The sequence below is a fragment of the Leptodactylus fuscus genome, chromosome 10 (assembly GCF_031893055.1).
Source record: "Leptodactylus fuscus isolate aLepFus1 chromosome 10, aLepFus1.hap2, whole genome shotgun sequence".
Classification (NCBI taxonomy): Eukaryota; Metazoa; Chordata; class Amphibia; order Anura; family Leptodactylidae; genus Leptodactylus; species Leptodactylus fuscus.
In genome coordinates this window covers 59,745,723-59,773,443 of record NC_134274.1, presented here as the reverse complement: position 1 = coordinate 59,773,443, position 27,721 = coordinate 59,745,723, and the positions used below count along the sequence as shown (strand labels likewise).

Here is a 27,721-nt window from a genome sequence, read left to right as displayed (position 1 = left end):
CACCCACAATTTTTACTACTGGTATACAGTGCCATTGTCTGACTGGGAATTCAAAGAATATATTGGGAATACAAATACCCTCATTTCTTGCTACTGCCATATAGTGCCAGTTTCTGACTGGTAATTCAAAGAATATATTGGGGTTACGTGCACCCACAATTTTTACTACTGGTATACAGTGCCATTGTCTGACTGGGAATTCAAAGAATATATTGGGAATACAAATACCCTCATTTCTTGCTACTGCCATATAGTGCCAGTGTCTGACTGGGAATTCAAAGAATATATTGGGGTTACGTGCACCCACAATTTTTACTACTGGTATACAGTGCCATTGTCTGACTGGGAATTCAAAGAATATATTGGGAATACAAATACCCTCATTTCTTGCTACTGCCATATAGTGCCAGTGTCTGACTGGGAATTCAAAGAATATATTGGGGTTACGTGCACCCACAATTTTTACTACTGGTATACAGTGCCATTGTCTGACTGGGAATTCAAAGAATATATTGGGGTTATAAATACCCTCATTTCTTGCTACTGCCATATAGTGCCAGTTTCTGACTGGTAATTCAAAGAATATATTGTGGTTACGTGCACCCACAATTTTTACTACTGGTATACAGTGCCATTGTCTGACTGGGAATTCAAAGAATATATTGGGAATACAAATACCCTCATTTCTTGCTACTGCCATATAGTGCCAGTGTCTGACTGGGAATTCAAAGAATATATTGGGGTTACGTGCACCCACAATTTTTACTACTGGTATACAGTGCCATTGTCTGACTGGGAATTCAAAGAATATATTGGGAATACAAATACCCTCATTTCTTGCTACTGCCATATAGTGCCAGTTTCTGACTGGGAATTCAAAGAATATATTGGGGTTACGTGCACCCACAATTTTTACTACTGGTATACAGTGCCATTGTCTGACTGGGAATTCAAAGAATATATTGGGAATACAAATACCCTCATTTCTTGCTACTGCCATATAGTGCCAGTTTCTGACTGGTAATTCAAAGAATATATTGGGGTTACGTGCACCCACAATTTTTACTACTGGTATACAGTGCCAATTTCTAACTAGGAATTCAAAATGCGCAAGGCTCCCGGAAAGGGACGAGGCCGTGGGCGAGGTCGGGGGAATGGTTCTGGGGAGCAAGGTAGCAGTGAAGCCACAGGGCGTCCCGTGCCTACTCCTGTGGGGCAGCAAGCATTGCGCCACTCCACAGTGCCAGGGTTGCTTGCCACATTAACTAAACTGCAGGGTACAAACCTTAGTAGGCCCGAGAACCAGGAACAGGTCTTGCAATGGCTGTCAGAGAACGCTTACAGCACATTGTCCAGCAGCCAGTCAGACTCTGCCTCCTCTCCTCCTATTACCCAACAGTCTTGTCTTCCTTCCTCCCAAAATTCCAAAGCTTTACAGAACAATAACCCAAACTGTCCCTGCTCCCCAGAGCTGTTCTCCGCTCCTTTCATTGTCCCTCAACCTGCCTCTCCACGTCACGATTCCACGAACCTAACAGAGGAGCATCTGTGTCCAGATGCTCAAACACTAGAGTCTCCTCCATCTCCGTTCGATTTGGCGGTGGATGACCAGCAACCCACCCTCATCGACGATGATGTGACGCAGTTGCCGTCAGGGCATCCAGTTGACCGGCGCATTGTGCGGGAGGAGGAGATGAGACAGGAGTTGGAAGAGGAAGTGGTGGATGATGAGGACACTGACCCGACCTGGACAGGGGGGATGTCAAGCGGGGAAAGTAGTGTGGATGTTGAGGCAGGTGCAGCACCAAAAAGGGTAGCTAGAGGCAGAGGCAGAGGTCAGCAGCTTAGGCGAAGCCAGGCCACACCCGGAATCTCCCAAGATGTTCCAGTTCGTACCCAGCCCCGAAAAACTCCCACCTCGAGGGCACGTTTCTCGAAGGTGTGGAGTTTTTTCAAGGAATGCGCCGAGGACAGATATAGTGTTGTCTGCACAATTTGCCTCTCGAAATTGATTAGGGGCTCTGAGAAGAGCAACCTGTCCACCACTTCAATGCGCCGTCATTTGGAATCCAAGCACTGGAATCAGTGGCAGGCAGCAACGGCAGGACAAAGGCCGCCTGCCGTTCACGCCACTGCCACTGCCTCTGCCACTGCCTCTGCCACTGCCACTGCTGACTGTGCTGGCGATGCACTCCAGAGGACGAGCCAGGACACCACTTCATCTGCCTCCGCCACTTTGTTGACTTCTACCTCATCCTCCCCTGGTCCTGTCTTATCTCCTTCTCCTGCACCATCAAAGGCACCATCAGGCGTTTCTTTACAACAACCCACCATCTCTCAGACATTGGAGCGGCGGCAGAAATACACTGCTAACCACCCACACGCGCAAGCCTTGAACGCCAACATCGCTAAACTGCTGGCCCAGGAGATGTTGGCGTTCCGGCTTGTTGAAACTCCCGCCTTCCTGGACCTGATGGCAACTGCGGCACCTCGCTATGCCGTCCCTAGCCGTCACTACTTCTCCCGGTGTGCCGTCCCCGCCTTGCACCAGCACGTGTCACTCAACATCAGGCGGGCCCTTAGTTCCGCGCTTTGCACAAAGGTCCACTTGACCACCGACGCGTGGACAAGTGCATGCGGACAGGGACGCTACATTTCACTGACGGCACACTGGGTGAATGTAGTTGAGGCTGGGACTGCTTCCCAAACTGGCCCGGTGTACCTCGTCTCCCCGCCTAACATTCCTGGCAGGGACACGAGAAGAACACCCCCCTCCTCCTCCGCCACCGCCTCCTCCTCCGCCACCGCCTCCTCCTCCGCTGTTAGATTGACCCCAGCTACGAGTTGGAAACGTTGCAGCACTGGCGTTGGTAGACGTCAGCAGGCTGTGCTGAAGCTGATCAGCTTGGGGGACAGACAGCACACTGCCTCCGAGGTGAGGGATGCCCTCCTCGATGAGACGGCAATATGGTTTGAGCCGCTGCACCTGGGCCCAGGCATGGTCGTTTGTGATAACTGCCGGAACCTGGTAGCAGCTCTGGAGCTTGCCGGACTCCAACATGTTCCATGCCTGGCCCACGTCTTCAACCTAGTGGTGCAACGTTTCCTAAAGAGCTACCCCAATGTTCCAGAGCTACTGGTGAAAGTGCGGCGCATGTGCGCCCACTTTCGCAAGTCGACAGTAGCCGCTGCTAGCTTAAAATCTCTCCAGCAACGCCTGCATGTGCCACAACACCGGCTTTTGTGCGATGTCCCCACACGCTGGAACTCAACGTTTCAGATGTTGAATAGAGTGGTTGAGCAGCAGAGACCTTTGATGGAATACCAGCTACAAAACCCTAGGGTGCCACAAAGTCAGCTGCCTCAGTTTCACATCCATGAGTGGCCATGGATGAGAGACCTTTGTGACATCCTACGGGTCTTTGAGGAGTCCACAAGGAGGGTGAGCTCTGAGGATGCGATGGTGAGCCTTACAATCCCGCTCTTGTGTGTTCTGAGAGAATCCCTGATTGACATCAGGGATAACTCAGATCACACAGAGGAGTTAGGGATAGCATCCGATCCGTCACAGCTGGAGAGTAGGTCCACACATCTGTCCGCTTCACTGCGTTTAATGGAGGAGGAGGAGGAGGAGGAAGAAGAGTTGTCCGATGATGTGATGGTGATACAGGAGGCTTCCGGGCAACTTCAAATCGTCCCATTGTTGCAGCGCGGATGGGTAGACATGGAGGATGAGGAGGAAATGGAGATTGAACTTTCCGGTGGGGCCAGAGGAGTCATGCCAACTAACACTGTGGCAGACATGGCTGAGTTCATGTTGGGGTGCTTTACAACCGACAAGCGTATTGTCAAAATCATGGAGGACAACCAGTACTGGATCTTTGCTATCCTTGACCCCCGGTATAAAAACAACATCTCGTCTTTTATTCCGGTAGAGGGGAGGGCCAATCGCATCAATGCTTGCCACAGGCAATTGGTGCAGAATATGATGGAGATGTTTCCAGCATGTGACGTTGGCGGCAGGGAGGGCAGTTCCTCCAGTAGGCAACCAAGTTCTCACCGGTCCACACAAACGAGGGGCACACTGTCTAAGGTCTGGGACACCTTGATGGCACCCCCTCGCCAAAGTGCCGCCACGGAGGGTCCTAGTGTCACCAGGCGTGAGAAGTATAGGCGCATGTTGCGGGAATACCTTTCCGACCACAGCCCTGTCCTCTCCGACCCCTCTGCGCCCTACACGTATTGGGTGTCGAAGTTGGACCTGTGGCTTGAACTTGCCCTATATGCCTTGGAGGTGCTGTCCTGTCCTGCCGCCAGCGTCCTATCTGAGAGGGTGTTCAGTGCAGCCGGTGGCATCATCACTGACAAGCGCACCTGTCTGTCAGCTGAGAGTGCCGACCGGCTCACTTTGATAAAAATGAACCACCACTGGGTAGAGCCGTCATTTTTGTGCCCACCTGTGTAAAGCACCCCAACATGAAACTCCATGTCTGTACTCAACCTCTCCAATTCCTCCGCATCCTCATACTCATCCACCATAAGCGTTGCACAATTCTGCTAATACTAGGCTCCCTCCACCCTGATTTCCCCCAACTCTGCTGGTTAGAGGCTCCCTCCACCCTGATTTCCACCAACTCTGCTGGTTAGAGGCTCCCTCCACCATGAATTTGCCCAAACTGGGCTGTTTAGAGGCTCCCTCCACCATGAATTGGTCCAAACTGGGGTTTTTAGAGGCTCCCTCCACCATGAATTGGTCCAAACTGGGCTGTTTAGCGGCTCCCTCCACCATTAATTGGTCCAAACTGGGCTGGTTAGAGGCTCCCTCCACCATGAATTTGCCCAAACTGGGCTGTTTAGAGGCTCCCTCCACCATGAATTTGCCCAAACTGGGCTGGTTAGAGGCTCCCTCCACCATGAATTGGTCCAAACTGGGGTTTTTAGAGGCTCCCTCCACCATGAATTGGTCCAAACTTGGCTGTTTAGAGGCTCCCTCCACCATTAATTGGTCCAAACTGGGCTGGTTAGAGGCTCCCTCCACCATGAATTGGTCCAAACTGGGTTTTTTAGAGGCTCCCTCCACCATGAATTGGTCCAAACTGGGGTTTTTAGAGGCTCCCTCCACCATGAATTGGTCCAAACTGGGCTGTTTAGCGGCTCCCTCCACCATTAATTGGTCCAAACTGGGCTGGTTAGAGGCTCCCTCCACCATGAATTTGCCCAAACTGGGCTGTTTAGAGGCTCCCTCCACCATGAATTTGCCCAAACTGGGCTGGTTAGAGGCTCCCTCCACCATGAATTGGTCCAAACTGGGGTTTTTAGAGGCTCCCTCCACCATGAATTGGTCCAAACTGGGCTGTTTAGCGGCTCCCTCCACCATTAATTGGTCCAAACTGGGCTGGTTAGAGGCTCCCTCCACCATGAATTTGCCCAAACTGGGCTGTTTAGAGGCTCCCTCCACCATGAATTTGCCCAAACTGGGCTGGTTAGAGGCTCCCTCCACCATGAATTGGTCCAAACTGGGGGTTTTAGAGGCTCCCTCCACCATGAATTGGTCCAAACTTGGCTGTTTAGAGGCTCCCTCCACCATTAATTGGTCCAAACTGGGCTGGTTAGAGGCTCCCTCCACCATGAATTGGTCCAAACTGGGTTTTTTAGAGGCTCCCTCCACCATGAATTGGTCCAAACTGGGGTTTTTAGAGGCTCCCTCCACCATGAATTGGTCCAAACTGGGCTGTTTAGCGGCTCCCTCCACCATTAATTGGTCCAAACTGGGCTGGTTAGAGGCTCCCTCCACCATGAATTTGCCCAAACTGGGCTGGTTAGAGGCTCCCTCCACCATGAATTGGTCCAAACTGGGGTTTTTAGAGGCTCCCTCCACCATGAATTGGTCCAAACTTGGCTGTTTAGAGGCTCCCTCCACCATTAATTGGTCCAAACTGGGCTGGTTAGAGGCTCCCTCCACCATGAATTGGTCCAAACTGGGTTTTTTAGAGGCTCCCTCCACCATGAATTGGTCCAAACTGGGGTTTTTAGAGGCTCCCTCCACCATGAATTGGTCCAAACTGGGCTGTTTAGCGGCTCCCTCCACCATTAATTGGTCCAAACTGGGCTGGTTAGAGGCTCCCTCCACCATGAATTTGCCCAAACTGGGCTGTTTAGAGGCTCCCTCCACCATGAATTTGCCCAAACTGGGCTGGTTAGAGGCTCCCTCCACCATGAATTGGTCCAAACTGGGGTTTTTAGAGGCTCCCTCCACCATGAATTGGTCCAAACTTGGCTGTTTAGAGGCTCCCTCCACCATTAATTGGTCCAAACTGGGCTGGTTAGAGGCTCCCTCCACCATGAATTGGTCCAAACTGGGTTTTTTAGAGGCTCCCTCCACCATTAATTGGTCCAAACTGGGCTGGTTAGAGGCTCCCTCCACCATGAATTTGCCCAAACTGGGCTGTTTAGAGGCTCCCTCCACCATGAATTTGCCCAAACTGGGCTGTTTAGAGGCTCCCTCCACCATGAATTTGCCCAAACTGGGCTGGTTAGAGGCTCCCTCCACCATGAATTGGTCCAAACTGGGTTTTTTAGAGGCTCCCTCCACCATGAATTTGCCCAAACTGGGCTGGTTAGAGGCTCCCTCCACCATGAATTGGTCCAAACTGGGTTTTTTAGAGGCTCCCTCCACCATGAATTTGCCCAAACTGGGCTGGTTAGAGGCTCCCTCCACCATGAATTGGTCCAAACTGGGGTTTTTAGAGGCTCCCTCCACCATGAATTTGCCCACACTGGGCTGGTTAGAGGCTCCCTCCACCATGAATTGGTCCAAACTGGGGTTTTTAGAGGCTCCCTCCACCATGAATTTGCCCAAACTCTGCTGGTTAGAGGCTCAATCCACCCTGATTTTCAAAACAAATGTTGGTGCCAACCTCAACTTACTACAAGGGCCAAATTCACTGCTGGTGACAAGCTCTCCTCACTGCAAGTGCCAAATACACATGTTTCAAGGTGTTTTCCTACTGTCAGAGAGGTGGTATTGAGTGTGTAAAGTGTGTAGTTGTTAGGCTGTGATGTTGGGGTAATAGAGGGTCTTTGGTGTGTTAGATGCCCCCAGACATGCTTCCCCTGCTGTCCCAGTGTCATTCCAGAGGTGTTGGCATCATTTCCTGGGGTGTCATAGTGGACTTGGTGACCCTCCAGACACGGATTTGGGTTTCCCCCTTAACGAGTATCTGTTCCCCATAGACTATAATGGGGTTCGAAACCCATTCGAACACACGAACATTGAGCGGCTGTTCGAATCGAATTTCGAACCTCGAACATTTTAGTGTTCGCTCATCTCTAGTTTTAGCTCTTTCTTTTGGTATAATCCCTTAGTTCATTGACCTGCCAGAATTACTCTTGTCCTGTACATTATACATGCACGTGGATGGTAGTGTGCATAGGTTTTGTCTGAAGAGTCGACACGGGTGAGTGGTGCTGTGAGAGATCTATACAACTTATGTTTACATTTTTTTTTTTGGGGGGGGGGGGATTTTACCATCAGTTATGATTGATAATGTTGTGACTTTGCTGCATTTCCTGAGCTTGTAAAAAAAAAAAAAAAAAATACATTTTTGTTTTTTTGTTCAGATGGGCAGAGAAATTTGATTCACTGTCAGAAGCTGCTGTGAAGGACCCAGAGGGTTTCCTGGGTCACCCAGTCAATGCCTACAAGTTAATGAAGAGGCTTAATACCGAATGGCTGGAACTGGAGAATCTTGTGCTTAAAGATATGTCGGATGGTAAGGATGGTGAAGGATTGTAGTGTTCAGTTATAATGAACTGAACACTACAATTTTTTTTGTAATTAATTATATGTAATATGAATTCATAATCAGAAATTGTAGTACAAGACTTGTAAATATTTAGGGGATGTCTATCCACCCTGTATATAAAAGATTTGGAGTAATTTGCTGGTCACGCTAAGCAAAGAGGAACGCCCTCCCAGTACTAGTTTTTAGATGAGTACTGTCAACAGGGAAGGGGGGGGTGTTACTTACCGCTCAGTGTCATCGCCGAGCAGTGAGGAACGCCCCCTCACAATATAGCACTACACACAGTACTGTCAAAAGCGGCATTCCCAGTTAGACTGTCAGGAACGCCCTTTTGACAGTGAAGAACTGTTGGTAATTGCACCGATATCTTTCCCTGGGGCACATAACGGGAAAGCCTGAATTCAGTCTGCTTTCTAGCGGTATATAAAACAAGATATGTATAACCCTCTTTTTAACTTATTTTCCTGCAAGGTTTCATCTCTAACTTGACAATTCAGCGTCAGTACTTTCCCAGTGATGAGGATCAGACTGGAGCAGCCAAGGCTTTGATTCGTCTAATGGACACCTATAACCTTGATACAGAAACCATTTCCAAGGGAAACTTGCCAGGTAATGTAGCGTTGATTCCATTTTCCAAATTGTATTTCAAATGACATTTAAAGTAAACCTTTCAGGTGTTTTATGCTGTGATATCTGAGCTAGAAAAGCTGAGCTGATATATATTGATTTAAGGTAGAATTTCTAAATAAAAAATAGCGGAGGTGAAAGACAGGTTTTCTTCACATTGATGCAGGGAAAGCTGTGAGTCACTCTTTGGTTTGGTTTCATATAAATCTATATATCACAAAGCTCAGCATCTCACAATCTATTGTAGCCTGCTCTCAAATAGGGCAGCTTATGTCTCAAAACCTACATAGAGCTCTTCTCTTGGCACTCAGCTCCGCTCTTCTCCTTGCGCTCCACTCTTGGCACTCAGCTCCGCTCTTCTCCTTGCGCTCCACTCTTGGCACTCATCTCCGCTCTTCTCCTTGCGCTCCACTCTTGGCACTCAGCTCCGCTCTTCGCCTTGTGCTCCACTCTTGGCACTCAGCTCCGCTCTTCTCCTTGCGCTCCACTCTTGGCACTCAGCTCCGCTCTTCTCCTTGCGCTCCACTCTTGGCACTCAGCTCCGCTCTTCTCCTTGCGCTCCACTCTTGGTACTCAGCTCCGTTCTTCTCCTTGCGCTCCGTTCTTCTCCTTGCGCTCCGTTCTTCTCCTTGCGCTCCGTTCTTCTCCTTGCGCTCCGTTCTTCTCCTTGCGCTCCGTTCTTCTCCTTGCGCTCCGTTCTTCTCCTTGCGCTCCGCTCTTCTCCTTGCGCTCCGCTCTTCTCCTTGCGCTCCGCTCTTCTCCTTGCGCTCCGCTCTTCTCCTTGCTTCCTATAAAATGATGACTATTTTTATTTTTTGCTCAGCTTACAAGTGTCTCTAACCAAGACTTTCTTCTCATAGGCGTGGACAACCAAGCCACCCTGGCAGTTGAAGACTGCTTTGAACTGGGAAAAGTTGCTTATACGGAAGCTGACTATTACCACACAGAGCTATGGATGGAGCAAGCCCTTCGGCAATTGGATGATGGAGAAGTGTCCTCTATTGATAAGGTTCTAGTATTAGATTACCTCAGCTATGCTGTTTATCAACAAGGAGACTTGGAAAAAGCCTTGATGTTAACCAAAAGATTGCTTGAGCTGGGTAAGCCACAAGAACAGTTTACTGTGTCCATGCAGATGTATCAGTATTTCAGACATAGTTGATGGGTATTATTATTCTGAAATTTCCCCACTGTGGGACTATTAAAGGATTATCTTATCTTACTGTAGTAAAGGAATTTACTCTTTGCTAGTGTCTACTGTACAGCAACCATTTCCAAGTTCAGACTTCACATCAGAATGACTATATTACAGTAGTTGCAGTATTATAGGTATACTCATCATAGTATATGCCAACAGAGTATTTTGAGAAGTACAGTCATTGTGAGCACGAAGGGTAAACTTATAACAAGTACATCCAATTTAACTTGAGCCATATTCAGTAAGGCAGTTTCTTTTAATAACTCGTCCAGCCTTTGGGTAAATGCAGCAACATTGCTGTGGGAGTCTGAGCCGTCACATTGAATTACCGTACGTTGTGGGCCACTGTTATTGTGATATTATCATAATATATATACATGTTTTGCTGAAAAATAAATGCAAATGTATTCATTTGAAAACACGGGTGTATGTGCATGTTGTGGGTTATGTTTTTGCACTTTAGGATATACACATTTGGCATACATAGATATAGTTTTTGTTGGCATGTTAAATTGTGGTATAAAAACTTGTGGTTAGCAGCATTAGTGGATGTTGAAATTACCATAACCCCGATGTTTCTAACTGCATTGTAAGGCCAAGTAAACTTCAGACACTCAGTTACTGCAATTGCTTGTAATTCTGTGATGCTTTTTTCCCCATTATTTCCTTCATTTTTTTTTTTCATTTATTCAAAATTTTACAAAATCCGAGGAAAGGGGGATGGGGGGGGGGGGAGGGGATAAACAAAAAAAAGAGAACCCTGAAGAATAATTAGGGTTTATACCTAATGAAGTAAAGTAAGACTAAGCACATAGAATAGGCGCAAACTTGACAATCAAAACAATATTGAAGTAGAAAAATAGAGATTTAAAAAAAAAACAAAAAAAACTGAGAGGTAAAGAAGAAAAAAAAAAAAAAAAAAGAAAGGTGACAGTAGGGAGGAGTAAGGGAATGGGTTTGTTCCTCTACCGTCCCCAAATCTTGGGGTGAGCGTATCACTCGGTCAATATTAGTTTGTGGGTCGCAGATCTAATTGAGCATTATCAAATGCAGTTTGGAAGAGACTCTGTACAATGTTGAACACACTTTATAGCCTGCCTCCTGTAGATGTCTGGACATGGAGGAATCATGGGTCAGGAGATATAATTTTGGATGTCAGAAGAGTTTGTGGTGGGAACGATGACGACTCTTCACTATTTTTAGAATACAACCCCCCAAAAAATTAGAATACCCAATATTTCCCAAATCTGAGTTCTTGTCTTCCTTTGGCTCACAGTTTTAGATATTGGGTGAAAAGCCATGTAGCTTTTGTAGGGGTTGATGGCCAATAGATTGCCAAGTGCTACATCTAGCAATTCAGTGGTGAGTGTGCAGCAATTATATTCGGGAAGGATGTCCATGCCATAAACAGGCAGACCTGACCCTACAGCACATTAACTAACCATCTTTTCTTATTCTAGATCCTGAACATCAAAGAGGAAACGGTAATCTGAAATATTTTGAATACATTAGATCAAAGGAGCAAAATAAATCCAGCTATTCTGATTCTGAAGCTGAAGTGCCAAAAACAAGGAAGGGTCGCCCCGAGGGTCACTTGCCAGAAAGACACAAGTATGAGATGTTGTGCCGTGGGGAAGGTATCAAAATGGTAGGTGCTCTACATATTTTGCCTAGATATCCTAGTATACATCTACTGTATATACTTTTTAATTTTTTTTTGGATGAAATGTTTGATGCAAACCTCACTTTCACTCTGTCGCAGACTCCTCGCAGGCAGAAGAGACTGTTTTGCCGCTACTCTGATGGAAATAAAAGTCCCGTCTTTATCCTGTCCCCTGCAAAGCAAGAGGATGAATGGGACAGACCTCGCATTGTGAGATACCTTGATATAATTTCTGATGAAGAGATTGCAAAAGTCAAAGAGCTCGCAAAACCCAGGGTGAGTAGTTCATTGCTTTCCTTCTATCTGTAGAGCACTCTCAGGGCGGTATTGTGTAGGTGTATGCATCTGCTGGATCTTTGTGTCTTTGACATGCTTCATCAAATATCTACAGGCAGAACGTATTCTGTAATTGCCTTGGTTCAGAATAGAAATTAGCAAAACTGTTAAGACAGCAAGCTGGCAATTTCACCGACAAGCAAATTCCCTAATGCAATCCATATTTCAGAAATTCGCCTATTTGCGAAATTACTCTTCAATGATTTCATCATTTCTATCTTTTTAACATGCCTAAGAGCGCCAAAGGTTTTTCATTTAGAGATTGCTAGTACTTATACTATATTGCGGTACGGAACGTGCTGCGTTATAGCTGTGATCTGACAATGGGTAATAAGAGTATGTTCACACACATTGGAGTTGCTGTACTTTATTACTGCAGTATTTTACCAATCCCATTTACACTGTGGTTTTTGTGGCCTTACTTCCCCCACTGATAGAAATGTAAATGGAAGCCTATAAACTGCAGTGGGTGAACATAGCTTTTTGGAATATATTCATTGTAATGGTTGTTACAAAAGCCTATCGTGATGCTAAAATAAATGGGAGCTTTGGTCATGATTTTTATATCTCCTGATATCAAAAAGGTCTGTTTGGCTGTTGAGGAAAAAAAAATATCCACCTTTGGTTATACCTCTCCAGTCACCCATGTATATACTGCAAATGCCTCAACGTTTACCACAGGTTTTGTTTGATCTACCCATGACTGCTTAGACCGCTACTGATGTGCTGTAGTATGTCAGTACTGGCAGATTGTGAACAAATATTGGTGGGGACTGTTGGGGCATCTGTGCTGGAGATTGGAGAGAGAACTTTAATGGGGAAATGGATGTCTTTTTCTCTTCTCTTCTTTCTTTCCTTTCCCATTCCCCTTCTCCTTTCCCTTTCCCCGGTTGTGCCATTTAAAAAAATGCCAACCAACACATCATTGGTGGTCTGATGACTGGAGCCTCCATTGAACAGGGGACTTGGTCATATTGAAGCTTCTTTATAAACAACAGTACTCCATTCACTTCAGTGCTGCTATTGCAGTCCTGGTAGCCCCGTTGAAGTCAATGGAGCACTGATCATGCAAGCACACTGGTGCTTCATCCACCAGGAAGCTTCAAGAGGACTTTCGTGCTGCCCTTTCTCCTGATTGTTGAGGATTAGAGATGAGCGAGTACTGTTCGGATCATAGAAATGAATGGATGCACCTAGTACTTCCGCTTTGACGCGGCCGGCCGCTTAACCCCCCGCGTGCCGGCTATGTCCATTCATTTCTATGCGAGCGTGCTGTTCGGATCGGCTGATCCGAACAGTACTCGCTCATCTCTATTGAGGATCTAACACCTATCCTGTGGATAGACGGTAATTGTCTGTAATGGCACAACCCATTCAACATCTTTCAAGGGAATCTATGTAAAGTAACTTTTCCATTGACCCAGTTGGAAGGATAAGGGATGAGCAGATGTAGTCGCAGTCCAGTTATAATACACAGCTTGTGTCAGACTCTGTTTGGCATGTGTTATAACTGGGGTCATCAATAGCTATTCTCTACATTCCCTGAGTCAATGGCCGTACAAATTGCCATATGAGCTATAGAAATCATTGGCATACGTAAAGCATATTTTCGGAGATATAAATAAAAGAAAACGTGGTTGTTTAGCCTGCACTTACAACGTAACTTGCTTCCCAGGGGTTTCTGATTGGTTGGGTGAATTTTAGTTTTTGATTGTTACAACTCTTGTGATTGGTTGGATCCACAGCTAAGGCGAGCCACCATATCCAACCCTATCACAGGAGTCTTGGAGACTGCTCACTACAGAATTAGTAAAAGGTAAGTTCTACGTGTCCCATAACCCTCTGTCGTTTCTTGGCTAGGTGCTGCTTTCTGTGTAAAGGAACTGAGATATCAGGATTTCTGTCCAGATAGATCAGTTTGATCCTGTGTCATGGCTGGTGCAGAGAAATCCATCCTTTTAGTTCTAATTTATTATATTCTGGTTGCTGAAGTTGAAGACCATGGTTTCGTTTGACATGCTACTATATTGGCGATTTTTATAAAGGTTTCTATTGTACAACCATAGATTTCAAAGCCTTCGACAAATCCTTTATTTAATCAAACTATACATAGTAAAACTATTGGGCTAGACCTCTGCACCACTAAGTGACCGTTTCCATTGTCTCTAATAAAAAGCGAAAGGACATCAAATTGCTGATTGTATCACTGTTCCGTTTTTCTGCTGCTGCCTACACAAGCATGACTGAATTCACCCCGACCAATCAGAACCCCTGGCACGGCACACATCATGCCTGCTCCCAAATTAAACCATAGTCCTTTCTCTTTTTGTAGCTGAGACGGGCTACTGTGCATGACCCTGCTACAGGAAAGTTGGTGACTGCACAATACAGAGTTTCTAAGAGGTAAGCTCTGTGAACCTGTGGATTTGACTCCATGTGGTAGAATAATTTACCCAAACCAATTTCTTATAGTTGCCGAATGGATTTTTCTCCTTCAAGAAAAGCATACCTCTAGTGTTTTGCATAAAACATCTTAAGATACAGTATACACATCAGTGTGAAATTCACATTTCTTCACATTCATTGAAACATGGCATAGTGTAGGAAGAAACTTGAATTCCTGCAGTACTTTACTTCCTCCCTGCTGATGTCAACTACGAGAGCAGATTACGTAAAGAATAGGGTTGAGCCGATCTTGACTTTTCAGGATCGATTCTAAAATCCGATTTCCGATCATTTTTCATTCGAACCCGATCTCGATCCCAATTCCGATCCCAATGCAAGTCAACGGGATTTTTTTATTAATCGGAGATCGGATTTTAAAAGCAATCCTACCCCCTGGAGTCCACTTACCTCCAGAGATGGCTGGTCCTGTGCCCCGTGCCTTCATTCTTCGCCTCGCTGCTGCTCCACGCTGCTTTTCTTCCTTCGCTGCCCTCTCCCTGCCAGGTTAGGAGAGTGTGGGCGAGTACTGGGAGGGGAGACGTCACATCTCCCCGCCATGTACCCGCCCACACTCTAAGCCACAAGCCCCGCCTACCTAGCGCTTTAAACACTAACCTGGGAGGCGGGGCAGCGAGGCAAGAAGAAAGAGGGCACTGGAGCAGCCATCTCTAGAGGTAAGTAGCTGCTGGAGATTTAGTTTAGCCTTCCATTCGAATGAATGGAGACAGCTGGCACGCAGGGGGTTAAGGCTGTGTGTCGGCTGCTTCCATTCATTCCTATGGAACTGCAGCGGAGCCTTCACACTGAATATACATCGTATACTCAGTGTGAAGGCTAAGCAATGCATTGTGGGAAAAATCATCGATCTCGATCCCACATAAAAAGTGTGTTCGGAATTCCAATGGCGATTGTGAAATTTTCCAAACACGATCGCTCAACCCTAGTAAAGAAAGGAATTACAAGCGTTTTTGTAGGAGGGCCTTCCTAGTAAATTGCCCTAGAGCACCCTTTGCACCAAGTAAAACAGTTAGGAGTTAACTAACACAAGAAAGCGGGGGAATACTGTGTGAGCTAGTAGGCTTGCAGAAGATGAAATCGGTCATTGTCTGCCATGTTACAAATAAACTGCAGTTTAGTTCTCGTTATCATTAGTGAATTTGTAAGAGATCAACAGCACACACACTTCATAGCGAAATGCTTCTTAAAGGAGCCAAATGCCTACACACTGGAGGTGCACTTTAGGTGTTTCTATAGAGCAGTTCTAGAATCTTTAGACCTATATTTAGGTCGCACTAAACAGGCCAACAAATTTCAGAATCGGCATTTATTTCCTTGGGTCATCATAGTTACATATTGCATATTAACTAATACTAACTATTAAAATTCTTTACCATTCTGTGTATTTCAGAAAACATTCTCTGGCTGATGCATAACCTGGATCTCTCTTTTTTTTTCATATAACACTATATGGGCTGTTTGTAAGAGCATCTAACACCTCTTGTTATGTATATATGTTTGTGTATTACTCTATTGTACTCCTGTAAATGCTTCACTACAGAAACTGTATTACAGCCCCAAATTGCATGGTTTTAGATAGGTATGGGCCCCACCAAATGCATGTATTGACTTGCTAGTCTAAAATTAGGTTCTAGAAAACCCCTTTCAATAACTTACCGTAGTTGGAAATATAACGAACTTAATTAATAGAATTACATCATGACATTCTCCAGAAACTACTGTCTCTACTGCCACAATCTGATGTAATGGCTTATAGTATCCAGGCAATACTCTGTTCTATACAGGGCACATTCTTGTGAATACAAAGTTATGTATGCCTAGTTTATTCCAGAGGTTTCATTTACTTTTTTTTTTTTTTAATACATACACTGTCCACAGCCAAGTCTGCTGTGAATGACAAATCCACCCTTGTTTGTAACTTACTGTGTCCTGCACGAAGTACGTGGCAATTAATGATGGCTTCTAGCCAATATCCTCCACGCTCATCCCTTAATGAACCAGGGCAGCCTATGATGTGTCACATACAGAAGAGCCTGAGCTATTTGCTGGCACTCTAGGAATTCTGACTCTCAAAAGGGTTACTGTAATTTTTATGACTTTGGAAAAGGATATTTTCAACTCTGCGCCTTCAGTAAACGGAATAGTTTTGCTATAAGTAAAAAATTAGCTGCTATTTCTCAGTTTCATGCCAGCAAATGCAAAGGAAAATACGGAGCAGGAAATTTTCTGTAAAATGTATAGTGTGTATATATAAATAGAAATTGCAACATTCTCGTTCGGAGAACTTCTAAGGCCTGGATCATATCTGTGTTCGGAGATTCCTCATGGGGACCCCTTAAACGGAATACTGAACACATTGACAAGCGGTGAGCTTATGAAAGCACATGGACCCCATAGACTATAATGGGGTCCATGCGTTTTCCGCGTGGTGTCCGCACGAATCTTGTGGAGAGGAAAATAGCTCATGAAGTACTTTTCTTTTCCGAATGACTCGTGCGGAAAACACACAGACCTCATTATACAGATCTCATTTCATTGCTCACTGCTTGTCAGTGCCTTCAGTATTCCGTTTGAGTGCGAAATCCCTGAATGGAATACTGAACGTAGGCCTAAAGGTGATTTTCTGAGGTTTTCCATCCGGATTTTGCACGAGTAAAATCCACAGCAGGTTATAAAAGGGAATATTTCCGGTTGGAAAAATCAGCTTCAGATCCATTACAGGGATTAGAGGATTGGACATTGTCATGGACTGCTGCAGGACCGCACACGGATATTGGCGTTTTCAGTGGGGCTAATCTTCATTTGGTCACTTGCCACGACTTCTGTGTTGCAACCACAGCTGCTTTTTCCTTCTACGTAAATTTCGGCCGGCTCGCAGGAAAATACATTCTGTGTGAATTACAGGACTACATTGAGAAATGCAGATTCTGACATGTAAACGAAACCAAAATCCATGTGAAAATGCCCCTGATATTATATGCAACTTAGTATGTTCTAGGCAATTATGTGATCATTGGTGACCACACATGGTTGGGGTTTTATCTGTATACAGCTGCCACTATCTTAGAGTTCAGCCTGTTGACTGGACTTAAGTGCTACTGAGCCAAGTACCTGTGTATACATAGAAGGTTCCTATTAAATGGCTGTAAGCAGAGATCTTGAAAAGTGCAGTGGATTATACCGGAACATTTGTAGAGCTTTTTATTATACAAATAGCAGTCATTCACTTTAAAGGGGGTTTTCTGACTCCTAATGCATGTTTCATACTGATAACCTATCCACAGCATAGGTCATTAATATCTGATCGGTGGGGGTCCAATACCTGGAACTAGCAAAGACTAACTGTTTAGGCAGTCTCCAGGCTCTGGATGTTACTGCAGTGGACAGTGAACTTGGCTTCCTGCTCCCATTCAGAGTTGCAGTCCCATCCACTGTATAGCGGTGGTACTGAGGAATTGCAGCTCCACTCCTACGGTATTACTTGAATAAGGTTAGACTACACACGCTCCCTGTCCACTGTGGAATGGCCATTTAACCCTGTAAACGGAATACATTGCTTGCATGGTAGTGTAATTATTATGCTTTCTATTACAAACCTAAATGTGAGCTTCATTGTTCGATATAATTATTTGCTGCCAAGATCCGAGATTGTCCATAAATACCGTATACCCTAAAGTAATACACAGTAGGCTTCCAGAACCCAACACTTCTTCCTTGTGGTAATGGCTTTGTATAGGAATAGTCAGATTACAAGGAATCTGCCACATTCAAGTCCATATGTATGCAGAGAAGCAACACTGACCTCTGTAAATGGCACGAAAGCACTTGTGCGCTGCATGTTAAATGAGACTATACTTAAAAGAGCTGTGAAACTTATCTGTATCTGACTAGAATAACAAATAATCCGTGCCCCGTCCTTCCTTTTACATCAGTGCTTGGCTGTCAGGCTATGAGGACCCCGTCATTGCCCGAATTAATTCCAGAATACAAGAATTAACAGGGCTCGATGTGACCACAGCAGAAGAACTGCAGGTATGTTGATGGAAATGTTTAATGGAGTTTACCAGAAGGGTAAAAAATAGAACAAAATAAAAGTATAAGCTAACAATTTAATATTCGCTTGTGGCCTATTCACATTACTTGCAGCTGTTCAGTTCTTGCTCCCACTTGTCCTCATGTTGCACAGTATGTGTTCATTGTACAAGAAACATTCATACTTGTTTTTTGTTTTGTTTTTTCTAACTGCAGGTGTATTTATACAAAGTCATGCAGGAAATTTTTTTTTTCTTTTTTTTGTATTGTTTTATTTTATTTTTTTTTAGCTCTGTGCATCTTTTTTTTTTTTTTCTAAGAGCTCGTTCACATCTGCGCCCGGGAATCCGTTCTGCAGGTTTCCGTTTCCTGCACAAAACTGGGCAGGAGACGGAAACCTGCCGGCATCTTTCAAACCCATTCATTGGAATGGGTTTGAAAAGTGTCCGGCCGTGAGCGCCGGTGAGCGTTTTATGCTATCTGCGGCGAAACAGTTTTTTTTTGTTTTTTTTTTAAACCGGACACAGAGTCGGATATGCAGTACTCTGTATCCGGTTTAAAAAAAAAAAACTGTTTCGTCACAGATAGCATAAAACACTCACCGGCGCTCACGGCTGGACTCGGCATGACAGGTTTCAGTCTTCTGCATGCAGAAGACGGAAACCTGAGAATGGAGTGCCGAACGCCGGTGTGAACCTAGGGTAACATGTATTATATGTGCGACTAATCTCTTGAAAATTCAACTCAAGGAAATTGTAATTCCTGTCGCTGTTAGGTGCACTGGGTGATTATATATATATATATATATATATATATATATATATATATATATATATATATATATATATATATATATATTGTAATTAGAAACACAAAATAAATCTTATACACACCGCATAGAATTAAAAAAAAAAAAAAAATATATATATATATATATTAAGCTGTTTCATTTTGTGTTGAAGTAGATTTTTCATGTCTTCTATTGCAGTCCATGCATGAAATTCAGTGCACTTTCCATTTTGGTTTTAGCATCTTCCCCGGGGTCCAGAAATATCAGTGCTATTGGCTTCAGATACACCTGACATTGGGTGTAACATCCCCTTCACTGTATAGAACTACACTGTCTACCAATAAGTATTTGGACACCCATGTAAATCTGGGGTCGTGATGTACGTCACGCCTTCCGCCGTTAAATATCGTGGTAGTAAACAGCATTGGCATTAGTCGCATGCAAGATGCCACAAAGTGCAGAGTTGTCCGATTTTGAGAGAGGGGTAATTTTCGGGTACCACAGAAATGGTCGATCCTTAAGGGACATAGCAAGCGAACTTAATTACCCAAAATCGACAGTGGCCTATGTGATTACGAAGTGGAAGGTGAACGTCGGTGATTGTCAGAACGTGCCCCGAGTTGGCAGACCCCTAAAACTGGGGGCTACTAGAGACCGATGTGTGTGACCAGAGAAACTGCACCCTACCAATAGCTCACATACACCAGGAGTTTCAACAGGCATCTGGGAGTACTGTGTCGATCAATACCATCCGTAAGGGGTTGTAGCTGGGTTCTACCAACTGTTGAATATGAAGAAATGTTTTTCTATTCAACCACCGGTGTCCAAATACTTATTGGTAGACAGTGTATAAAAGTGTACTGTCAAGGGGGTGTTTGCCTCTGTCCAGCAATGATCCTAGGCTGTAAGGCTGCCCCCTCCCAACAGTTTTTGATACCAGAATCACTGTTCTGACAGCAGTAGAGATGAGTGAACACTGTTCGGATCAGCCGATCCGAACATCACGCACCCATAGAAATGAATGGAAGCACCTGTGACGCCGGCCGCCGGCAAAGTCAGCGTCACAGGTTCTTCCATTCATTTCTATGGGTGCGTGTTGTTTGGATCGGCTGAGCCGAACAGTGTTCACTCATCTCTAGACAGCACCAATTCTGCAACTGGCGACAAGCCCAACGATACTGAAATGGCACTAACTTCTCACTGTATATCTCACTGTATATCCTGCCAAACCCCTCCCTCTTGGCCATGACGGCATCAGTTTTTAGCGACATCACTGGCATTGGCTATGAAATCTTTGGGATGGAAGCAATCTTCCAAGTGCAGTACACCCCTTGCTGTAGGAAACCGTGTCTGATATACTCCGCATGCACTGCCACCCTCATCAGAATATTTTGGGCTGCTCTGCCAGCTCTTTCAGGCATATTCATGATGGATGCTATACACATGCATGCCTTCTGAATGTGGACGTGCATTAATGAGAACAGGGACATGACACCCGATCTGGCAATTGTTGTGTTCCATCAGTCAGCCACCACTGATCTAACTTATTTCCTATCCAGTGATATGTGATAACATGTTATAATCCGAGCACCCGTTAAAGCTCTACTGTTGGTGTTATTTCCTTTAAGACACATCTGGTTTCACCATCCCATATTGATAATATGCCCTATTGCTGTTCTGCCTACTACATGCATTCTCATTCTTCACTGTCTTCTTCTCATAGGTGGCCAACTATGGTGTGGGAGGCCAGTATGAGCCCCACTTTGATTTTGGAAGGGTAAGTTTATCTTTTAGAGGACAAATAATATTCCCATGTGTCTTTTTATTCTTTTTTTCAGGTGGCAAATTATGGTATAGGAGGATATTATGCACCCCATGTAGACTTTACGGCAAGTAACGCTCTGGAGATCTACAAGCAGCACTTTTATCTCTGAGCTCTTGCCTATAACTTCAACTACCTAAGCTGAGGCTGGGGGGACTGCTGTTTTCGGTGATGCCACCATACTTGTTTGTCAATAGAAATCTTAAAATTCAGCATTTTAATCTCGTTCTGTAGAACAAATGATAAAATCACTAAGACAAAATTTTAAATTTTATCCTGGAAGCTAAAGCATTCTTCATATCCGCAGTGGTACAGTGAATGGAACAATGAATGTTCCTCAGAACATTTCCTAAAATGATGGTGCACTAACCTATCCTTGTGTGTTCCACAGAAAGAGGAGCCAGATGCTTTTAAAGAGCTGGGTACAGGAAACAGAATTGCCACATGGTTGTTTTATGTGAGTTACTATCCTCATTTCATCCGTCATTCTACCTTGTGCTGTATTTGTCCCATATATTCCATGCCATGGAAGAACCACCAAACTATGTTAGTACAGAATTCTGGAACATCTTTTCTTGCAACACTGCATTATTCCTCTGCTATTCCGGGTAGAAATAAATGAATAAATTTACAGGTGGGTGCTACCAGTTGGATGTCTCTACACCAGGGGTGCTCACACTTTTTCAGCATGTGAGCTACTTTATAAACTGACCAAGGCAAAAGATCTACTACCCACTTCTTTTGGGCGGGGCTAGGGTGCGCATATGGGCGGGCCCGGGATGGGCGTGTCTGTGGGCAGGGCCGGGCATGTGGGCGGGGTCGGGCGGAGCATGAGAGCAGGAGACAGCGGCGTTCTGTGGCCGCCCAGGGATCCCCGGTGTCTGCTTGTTCACAGCGCACACTGAGAGTTATCTCTGGACAATGGGAGGCTGGGGCTGCGGCAGCCCCGTCTGCCAGTGTCAGGAGATGACTGACAGCCTGCGCTGTGAACAAGCAGACACCAGGGATCCCTGGCTGCATCCCGCGATCGACCCGTATGTCCTTTGCAATCGACGTATTGTGCACCCCTGCTCTACACCAGGGGTGCTCACACTTTTTCAGCATGTGAGCTACTTTATAAACTGACTAAGGTAAAAGATCTACTACCCACTTCTTGTGGGCGGGCCCGGGGCGAGCATGTTGGCGGGGTCGCTCGGAGCGTGAGAGCAGGAGACAGCAGCATTCTGTGGCCGCCCAGGGATCCCCAGTGTCTGCTTGTTCACAGAGCAGGCTGAGAGTCGACTTCAGGATCCCTGGCTGCATCCCGTGATCGACCCATACGTCCTTTGCGATCGACCAGTAGATCGCGATCAACATATTGGGCACCCCTGCTCTACACTATCCAACAGGGTCAGACAGATTGTGCTATTGCCAAATTATATAGAAGTTCATGCAGATAAGTATTGTAGAAGTACTGTATGTACAATTGTAGACTACAACTCACATAAGACATATCTATTGCAAAGTTGACTGGGCTTGTTGGTCTTCTCCGCCATTTATCTCCCACAATAGTATCTGTATAGCATTTTTCATTTTGCTAAGTACTTTAGTGGGTGCTTAGCCCTATAATATTCCGGACATCTGGTTCTAGTTTTTCGCTCATTTACTGTGTGATTACAAATCTGCTTGCATGTGGGACAGACAAACAGCAACATAGTATTTTCCTACTTGTATGTGATCTTGGTTCAGGCATGAAAACAATTAGAGATATAAATCCGTATACCACTGCCTTATACTCAGTTAAGATTTTTAGGTCTCGGGCGCATATTCATCAAATGCAGTAAAACAAAAAATATATTTGACTTTTGCAGATGAGTGACGTGGCAGCAGGTGGCGCTACAGTCTTTCCAGAAGTAGGAGCTGCGGTATACCCTAAAAAGGTAGCACGTTTTGACTGGGCCAAGAATTCTGTAGTGCCTGTGTATTTTACATGCAGGATGTAAAGGGGATATCTGAAGCAACCAAGTGTAAATCTATCACATGGATTTCAGGAAGCCTTATGGATATAAAAAAAAAATACTTTATGCAATCTCATCCTGTTACCGGATATGCTAACAAAAGTTACCACTGTGGCAACTCTACACGAAATCTTGCAGAGCTTGGTGTGTGTTTTGTTTTTTCTCCAGTCTTCCCTGTATAAAACAAGGTGTCGATTAAAGTTAAAAAAAAAAAAAAAGCTACTCACCAACCTCCTGTTATATGTTGTCAGATGAGACCACTGCAGTGTAAGGGAGCCTGCACATGGAGTTTACACTCGCTCATTCTGAACGTAAAACTCGTTCAGAATGAGCGCGTAAAAAACAGATCCTATTGACTTCAATGAGTGCCGACATACGCGCGCTCCCCATTGAAATCAGTGGGAGGCTTTTTTACCTATTGATTTCAATGCAATACACGCGTCAATGGGATCTGTTTTTTACGCCGCTCACTCTGAACGAGTTTTACGTTCAGAATGAGTGAGCGTAAACTCCGTGTGCAGGAGCTTACATCTCTGGAGTGTACTAAGACGAGGCGGATCAGCGATAGCATTTGTCACGTGGGGCTCCAGGGTAGATTATTTTAGAGGTGGGGGGTGGTCATTTGTTTTAGTGGACTTGCAAATTTTGTTGCTGCTAAGATGTAGCAATTCTATTTTGTGTTGTGGAGTTGATCTCTGTCTGGAACGTTTAAAATTAACACACTGCACACACTATTATGTCCCTTAGTGTCCCCTGCACACAATATTATGCCCCACTGTGGACACCCATAAACAATTATTATACTCTGGGGCCTTTTCACACCCCAGAGTATAATAATCGGAGACCCGGGGGAATATAAACATAAAAAACTACAGTTGCTTACCTGTCTTCCGGCTCCTACGATGTTGGCCTCCGCTGTCGTCCTTCTTCAATGACGTCGGACGTCACATGACCCGGGACGCAGGCCAGGTTCATGTGGCGTCAGAGATGTCAGACAACTAGGCCTGAGGCCTGCCTGGATCGTGCAGAGGTATGTAACAGTGTTTTTTTATGTTTCTTACCTCTCCCTGGCCTCCGATCATTATACTCGGGGGAGGTCTGCAAAGACCCCCGAGTATAATGATACTGTTTGTGGGGCCCGCGGTGTCACTTACCGATCCCGGTCCAGCCAGGATCGGTAAGTACATAGGGCCCGTAACGGCCTATTAAAAAAAAAAAAAAAAAATGCAGCGGTAGTGGCTGTCACCGGGCCCCCTAATGTCCCGGGCCCTCTGGCGGCCGCTACCACGGTAGTTATGCCACTACCCAGCATATACCTGGTGTTTTTCACTTTGAGTTTGCTATACTGAACTTTCCTCTCCCCCTCCTCTTTGCAGCAGGTGGACCTGGCCTGCTACAGTGAGGAGCTCCTGCAGAGTGTGAGCTCCGCCTCCTTGGCTTTCCTCTCTCTCTAGCAAGAGAAGGGGGAGCGTCATCATTGCTGTAGCAGACACTTAAAGGATGCTCCCTCTTCTCTTAATATATGCAGGTCCTGTGCTGACTGCCTATGTATACTATTAAGAAATGAGATACACGTTTTCTTGACTCTGGTCTGTATGTCTTTTATAGGGAACAGCAGTTTTCTGGTATAATCTCTTCCAAAGTGGAGAAGGAGATTACAGTACAAGACATGCAGCATGTCCAGTTTTAGTTGGCAGTAAATGGGGTAAGTAATATGAAATACATTTGTCTAATATTTTTGTAGACACGTTACTGCCCCTGGTGGCCAAAGTTATCAAATAATTTTAAAACAAAGCATGGAAAAAAAAAATACATTTTCAATTATAAATTCCATTCAGACAAGGCATATTTTTGTATTGCAGTATCAAATAAGTGGATCCATGAGCGGGGTCAGGAATTCCGAAGGCCGTGTAAATTGTCTGAATTGGAATGATCCAAGCCTACATTTTGTGAAAAAGGAACACGTCTCAGCCACAAAGCTTTCCAGACTGTGCTTTGCCTGGATTGCAATGTACGATAAAGCCATTGTCTCAGAAATCATGGGGAGAGAATCATTTGTGGAGGATATTATTCAATATTTCCATTAAACCTTTGAAGATGGAAAATCTGCACAAATTGCTAGTAAGCATTGATCAAAACTGGAGCCACGAAATACATTTAGGACAACCGTCTCACCTCAATGCTTTGGTGACCCCAAGAGGAAAAAAAATAACCATACTGAAATATATAATGTTTTATCGAGCGCCTGTTTGGTGCAGGGTTTTGTGTTTTCACCTTCCTTTTAGAAAATTTTAACATAATATTTAGGTACTTTTTGTTTTACAGTCGTGTTATATATTGGAAAGAAATTAAATTTTTTATTGCAGATACTACCAATCACTTTAATACAGTCTAGGCAATCCTGATAAATTGTCTTATGCCGGTGCAAGACCTCTCTATTTAGTGTGCTTTGAGTCACGCACTGCCCCCTTGTGCCCTGCATTAGTTATAACACAGTATCAGGTCTGTCTGGAGTCTTATGGGTTTTTGCTCAAGCATTTAAATCTGTTATCAGGGAAATCTATAGGGATTTAGTATTTTATACTTTGAGTATCTCCTAGTTATGATGTTTGATGACTATGTAGCCTGCAGGGAACCACAAGGCAGCCACCTCATTACAAGACTGTGTTTCAGAGAAGAATAAGTCTTCTCTAGAGATGAGCGAGTACTATTCGAAACACTCCCATAGGAATGAATGGACGCAGCCGGGGCCGGCGTCCTGTCGCTTAACCCCCTGTGCGCCAGCTGCTCCTATTCATTCCTATAGTAGTACTCGCTCATCTCTAGCTTCTCCATTCCACCTAATGTGAAACTACATCTTCCTAAAACTACTGGGAAATGTAGCTTCTTTCACAATAGCTGGAGTGCTGAAGGTTTCTGATCTGTATTCTAAGGCTACGTGAAGACTATGGCCTTGGAAGCTGTTGCGTGTCTGAAGATCACTGTCACCTTGCAACATCTCACTAAATATAAGTGAATGGGGTTGTATTGAAACCATGAGGTTAGTATGACATGGTTTCAAACAATAGCAATGAACGTTTTTGCAATTTAGAGGTGGGGCTTATGTTAGTTGCAATGTAGAAAGTGTTTCAATGTGAAATCTAGTTGCTTGTTACAAGGGAGCCTGTTGCACTTTCATTCTGACTGTGGTTCCCTTTAAGTAATACTACTCCAAGAAATTCCTACAAAGAGAAGAGGTCTTCTATTATTTTAGCTGTATAGGAAAGAATGACCTCATCCTAAACCCTGCTCTGTATACATCAACACTACTCCATCCAAAACCACCTAATCTAGATTTATAATCACACTTTCTTGTTGTTGCTATATTTCTATGGATACTTAGAGGGGAACTCCGGCACCAGAACTGAGCATATCCCTGCAGGTACAGTAAATAGGTTAGGGTCACCTGAATCAAACTGTGTTTTCCCGTTGTGAATTGGTGCCTCAGTCGCTGAGATATCACAGTTTTTGTCAATATGGAAATCATCTCTTTGGAGTAATAGGTTCATTGTCGTTGCTCTGAACAGCTCATTTCTCTATGGACAATATATCAGCAATTCAGGCACCAATTCACAAGGGGAAAGCACTTATGTTAAGGTCACCTACATGAATCTGTAGGGCCGGGTTACTATATATGATCACGCTTAAAGGGAGTCTAGCATAACAATAGAAGCGATCAAGTTGGAGAACGTCTTTAGCTGCCTTAACCAATATGAAGGGTGACATTATTACATCACAGATGTTTGTGTTTATTCATAGCTAAGATCTGGACAGGATGCTTTGTGTGAACCCATCTGTAAAGACGACATAGGTAAAAAACTGTAGGTTTTATCCATTCAGAAAGCTTGGTGACATCCAGTATATTTGATACTCCTATATAATAAGTATTTGTAGAGAGATCTCCCCTCTCCCAATTCTGGTTGGTTCATTGGAAGCATTATAGTCCCTGTGTAGCAGGAGAACAAAAGCCAGTAAATGTGAATTGTGCATTACATCCTAGTGCTGCTCAATGTTTAGGTGCCAAAGGTACTAGTGGTCTGTTTCCATTTTCTGCATCCAAGACTATCACAGCAGTATTGTGCTAGAGAAGTTGAAGGACATTATGCTGCTGAAATAAGGGGTATGTTTTTTTATTAAATGCCTCTAATCTGCTAAAGTGCCCTCTCCCAGCTGGCAATGCTGTGTGAATGTGACCTGTATTAAATGTAATGCACACATTACTGTAGTTACTGGTTTTTGTTCTGTGACAAGTCTGTGCCTTAGCTTCCCATCGACCAGCTCAAGCAACGGTGTTTAATATTGTGCCAACAGCAAAAGTGAACCTATTTCTCCTATGTGTCTGCCAATTTGGATTTACCCACCCATGTGGCCTATAGCTTATATAATGATCCATACACATGAAATTGTCAGCAGCTGCAGAAATGTTCCTAGAATTTTTGTACTTCAAAATCTATTTTTGTGGCAAAATTGATCTATTTATAACCCTTTTTAATGATCTATTTGTACATGTCTGTGGGGTCCTGGAATGTGAAGTGTCTATATCTAGATATCTCTATGTATGAACAGGTTTGACAAATCTTCACTCTGTTCTAATGGTGATTTTTGTATTGTTGTGCACTGCATCCTTCCCCTAAATACATTTCTGTAAAAAAACAAGTCTTGTACTTTCTCTAAGACGACAGTGATAAAGATATTACTGATACGAGTCAAATGCCACGAGGGAATACTGTGTGTAAATGTATTTAGCTTTATATCGGCTGTGAAGGACAATGGTCCATTACTGGTGCAATACATGTGCTCTATGGCAAGTCAAAAAGCATAAAGGACACCCTACCTTCAGGGCTGAGAAGTCAGTAAACCAAACCACCAACTCAGACTCCAACTCCTTCATATGTGGCTGACGGCCATGATCAGTCAGCAGCAGTAAACCTCTAATTTAAGAAAAAGTT

The 27,721-nt window shown here is 44.5% G+C and overlaps 1 protein-coding gene across 4 annotated transcripts in view; it reads left to right on the top strand.

Annotated features, from left to right (window-relative positions):
• Positions 1 to 27,428, top strand: part of P4HA1 (prolyl 4-hydroxylase subunit alpha 1) — a 58,594-nt gene extending 31,166 nt beyond the window's left edge. For 3 of the 4 annotated variants that reach the window (XM_075258209.1, XM_075258206.1, XM_075258208.1), the window contains exons 4-15: positions 7,621 to 7,772; positions 8,277 to 8,414; positions 9,293 to 9,532; positions 11,091 to 11,278; positions 11,393 to 11,569; positions 13,375 to 13,445; positions 18,025 to 18,124; positions 20,638 to 20,691; positions 21,128 to 21,193; positions 22,587 to 22,655; positions 24,342 to 24,438; positions 24,596 to 27,428. In XM_075258209.1, coding sequence (XP_075114310.1) covers positions 7,621 to 7,772; positions 8,277 to 8,414; positions 9,293 to 9,532; positions 11,091 to 11,278; positions 11,393 to 11,569; positions 13,375 to 13,445; positions 18,025 to 18,124; positions 20,638 to 20,691; positions 21,128 to 21,193; positions 22,587 to 22,655; positions 24,342 to 24,438; positions 24,596 to 24,666 — 1,423 coding nt within the window. In that variant the 3' untranslated portion in view covers positions 24,667 to 27,428. Of the gene's footprint in view, positions 1 to 7,620; positions 7,773 to 8,276; positions 8,415 to 9,292; positions 9,533 to 11,090; positions 11,279 to 11,392; positions 11,570 to 13,374; positions 13,446 to 13,961; positions 14,033 to 18,024; positions 18,125 to 20,637; positions 20,692 to 21,127; positions 21,194 to 22,586; positions 22,656 to 24,341; positions 24,439 to 24,595 lie in introns of all 4 variants that reach the window. The other variant, XM_075258207.1, reaches the window with a different exon arrangement.
• Positions 27,429 to 27,721: the final 293 nt, after the last annotated feature.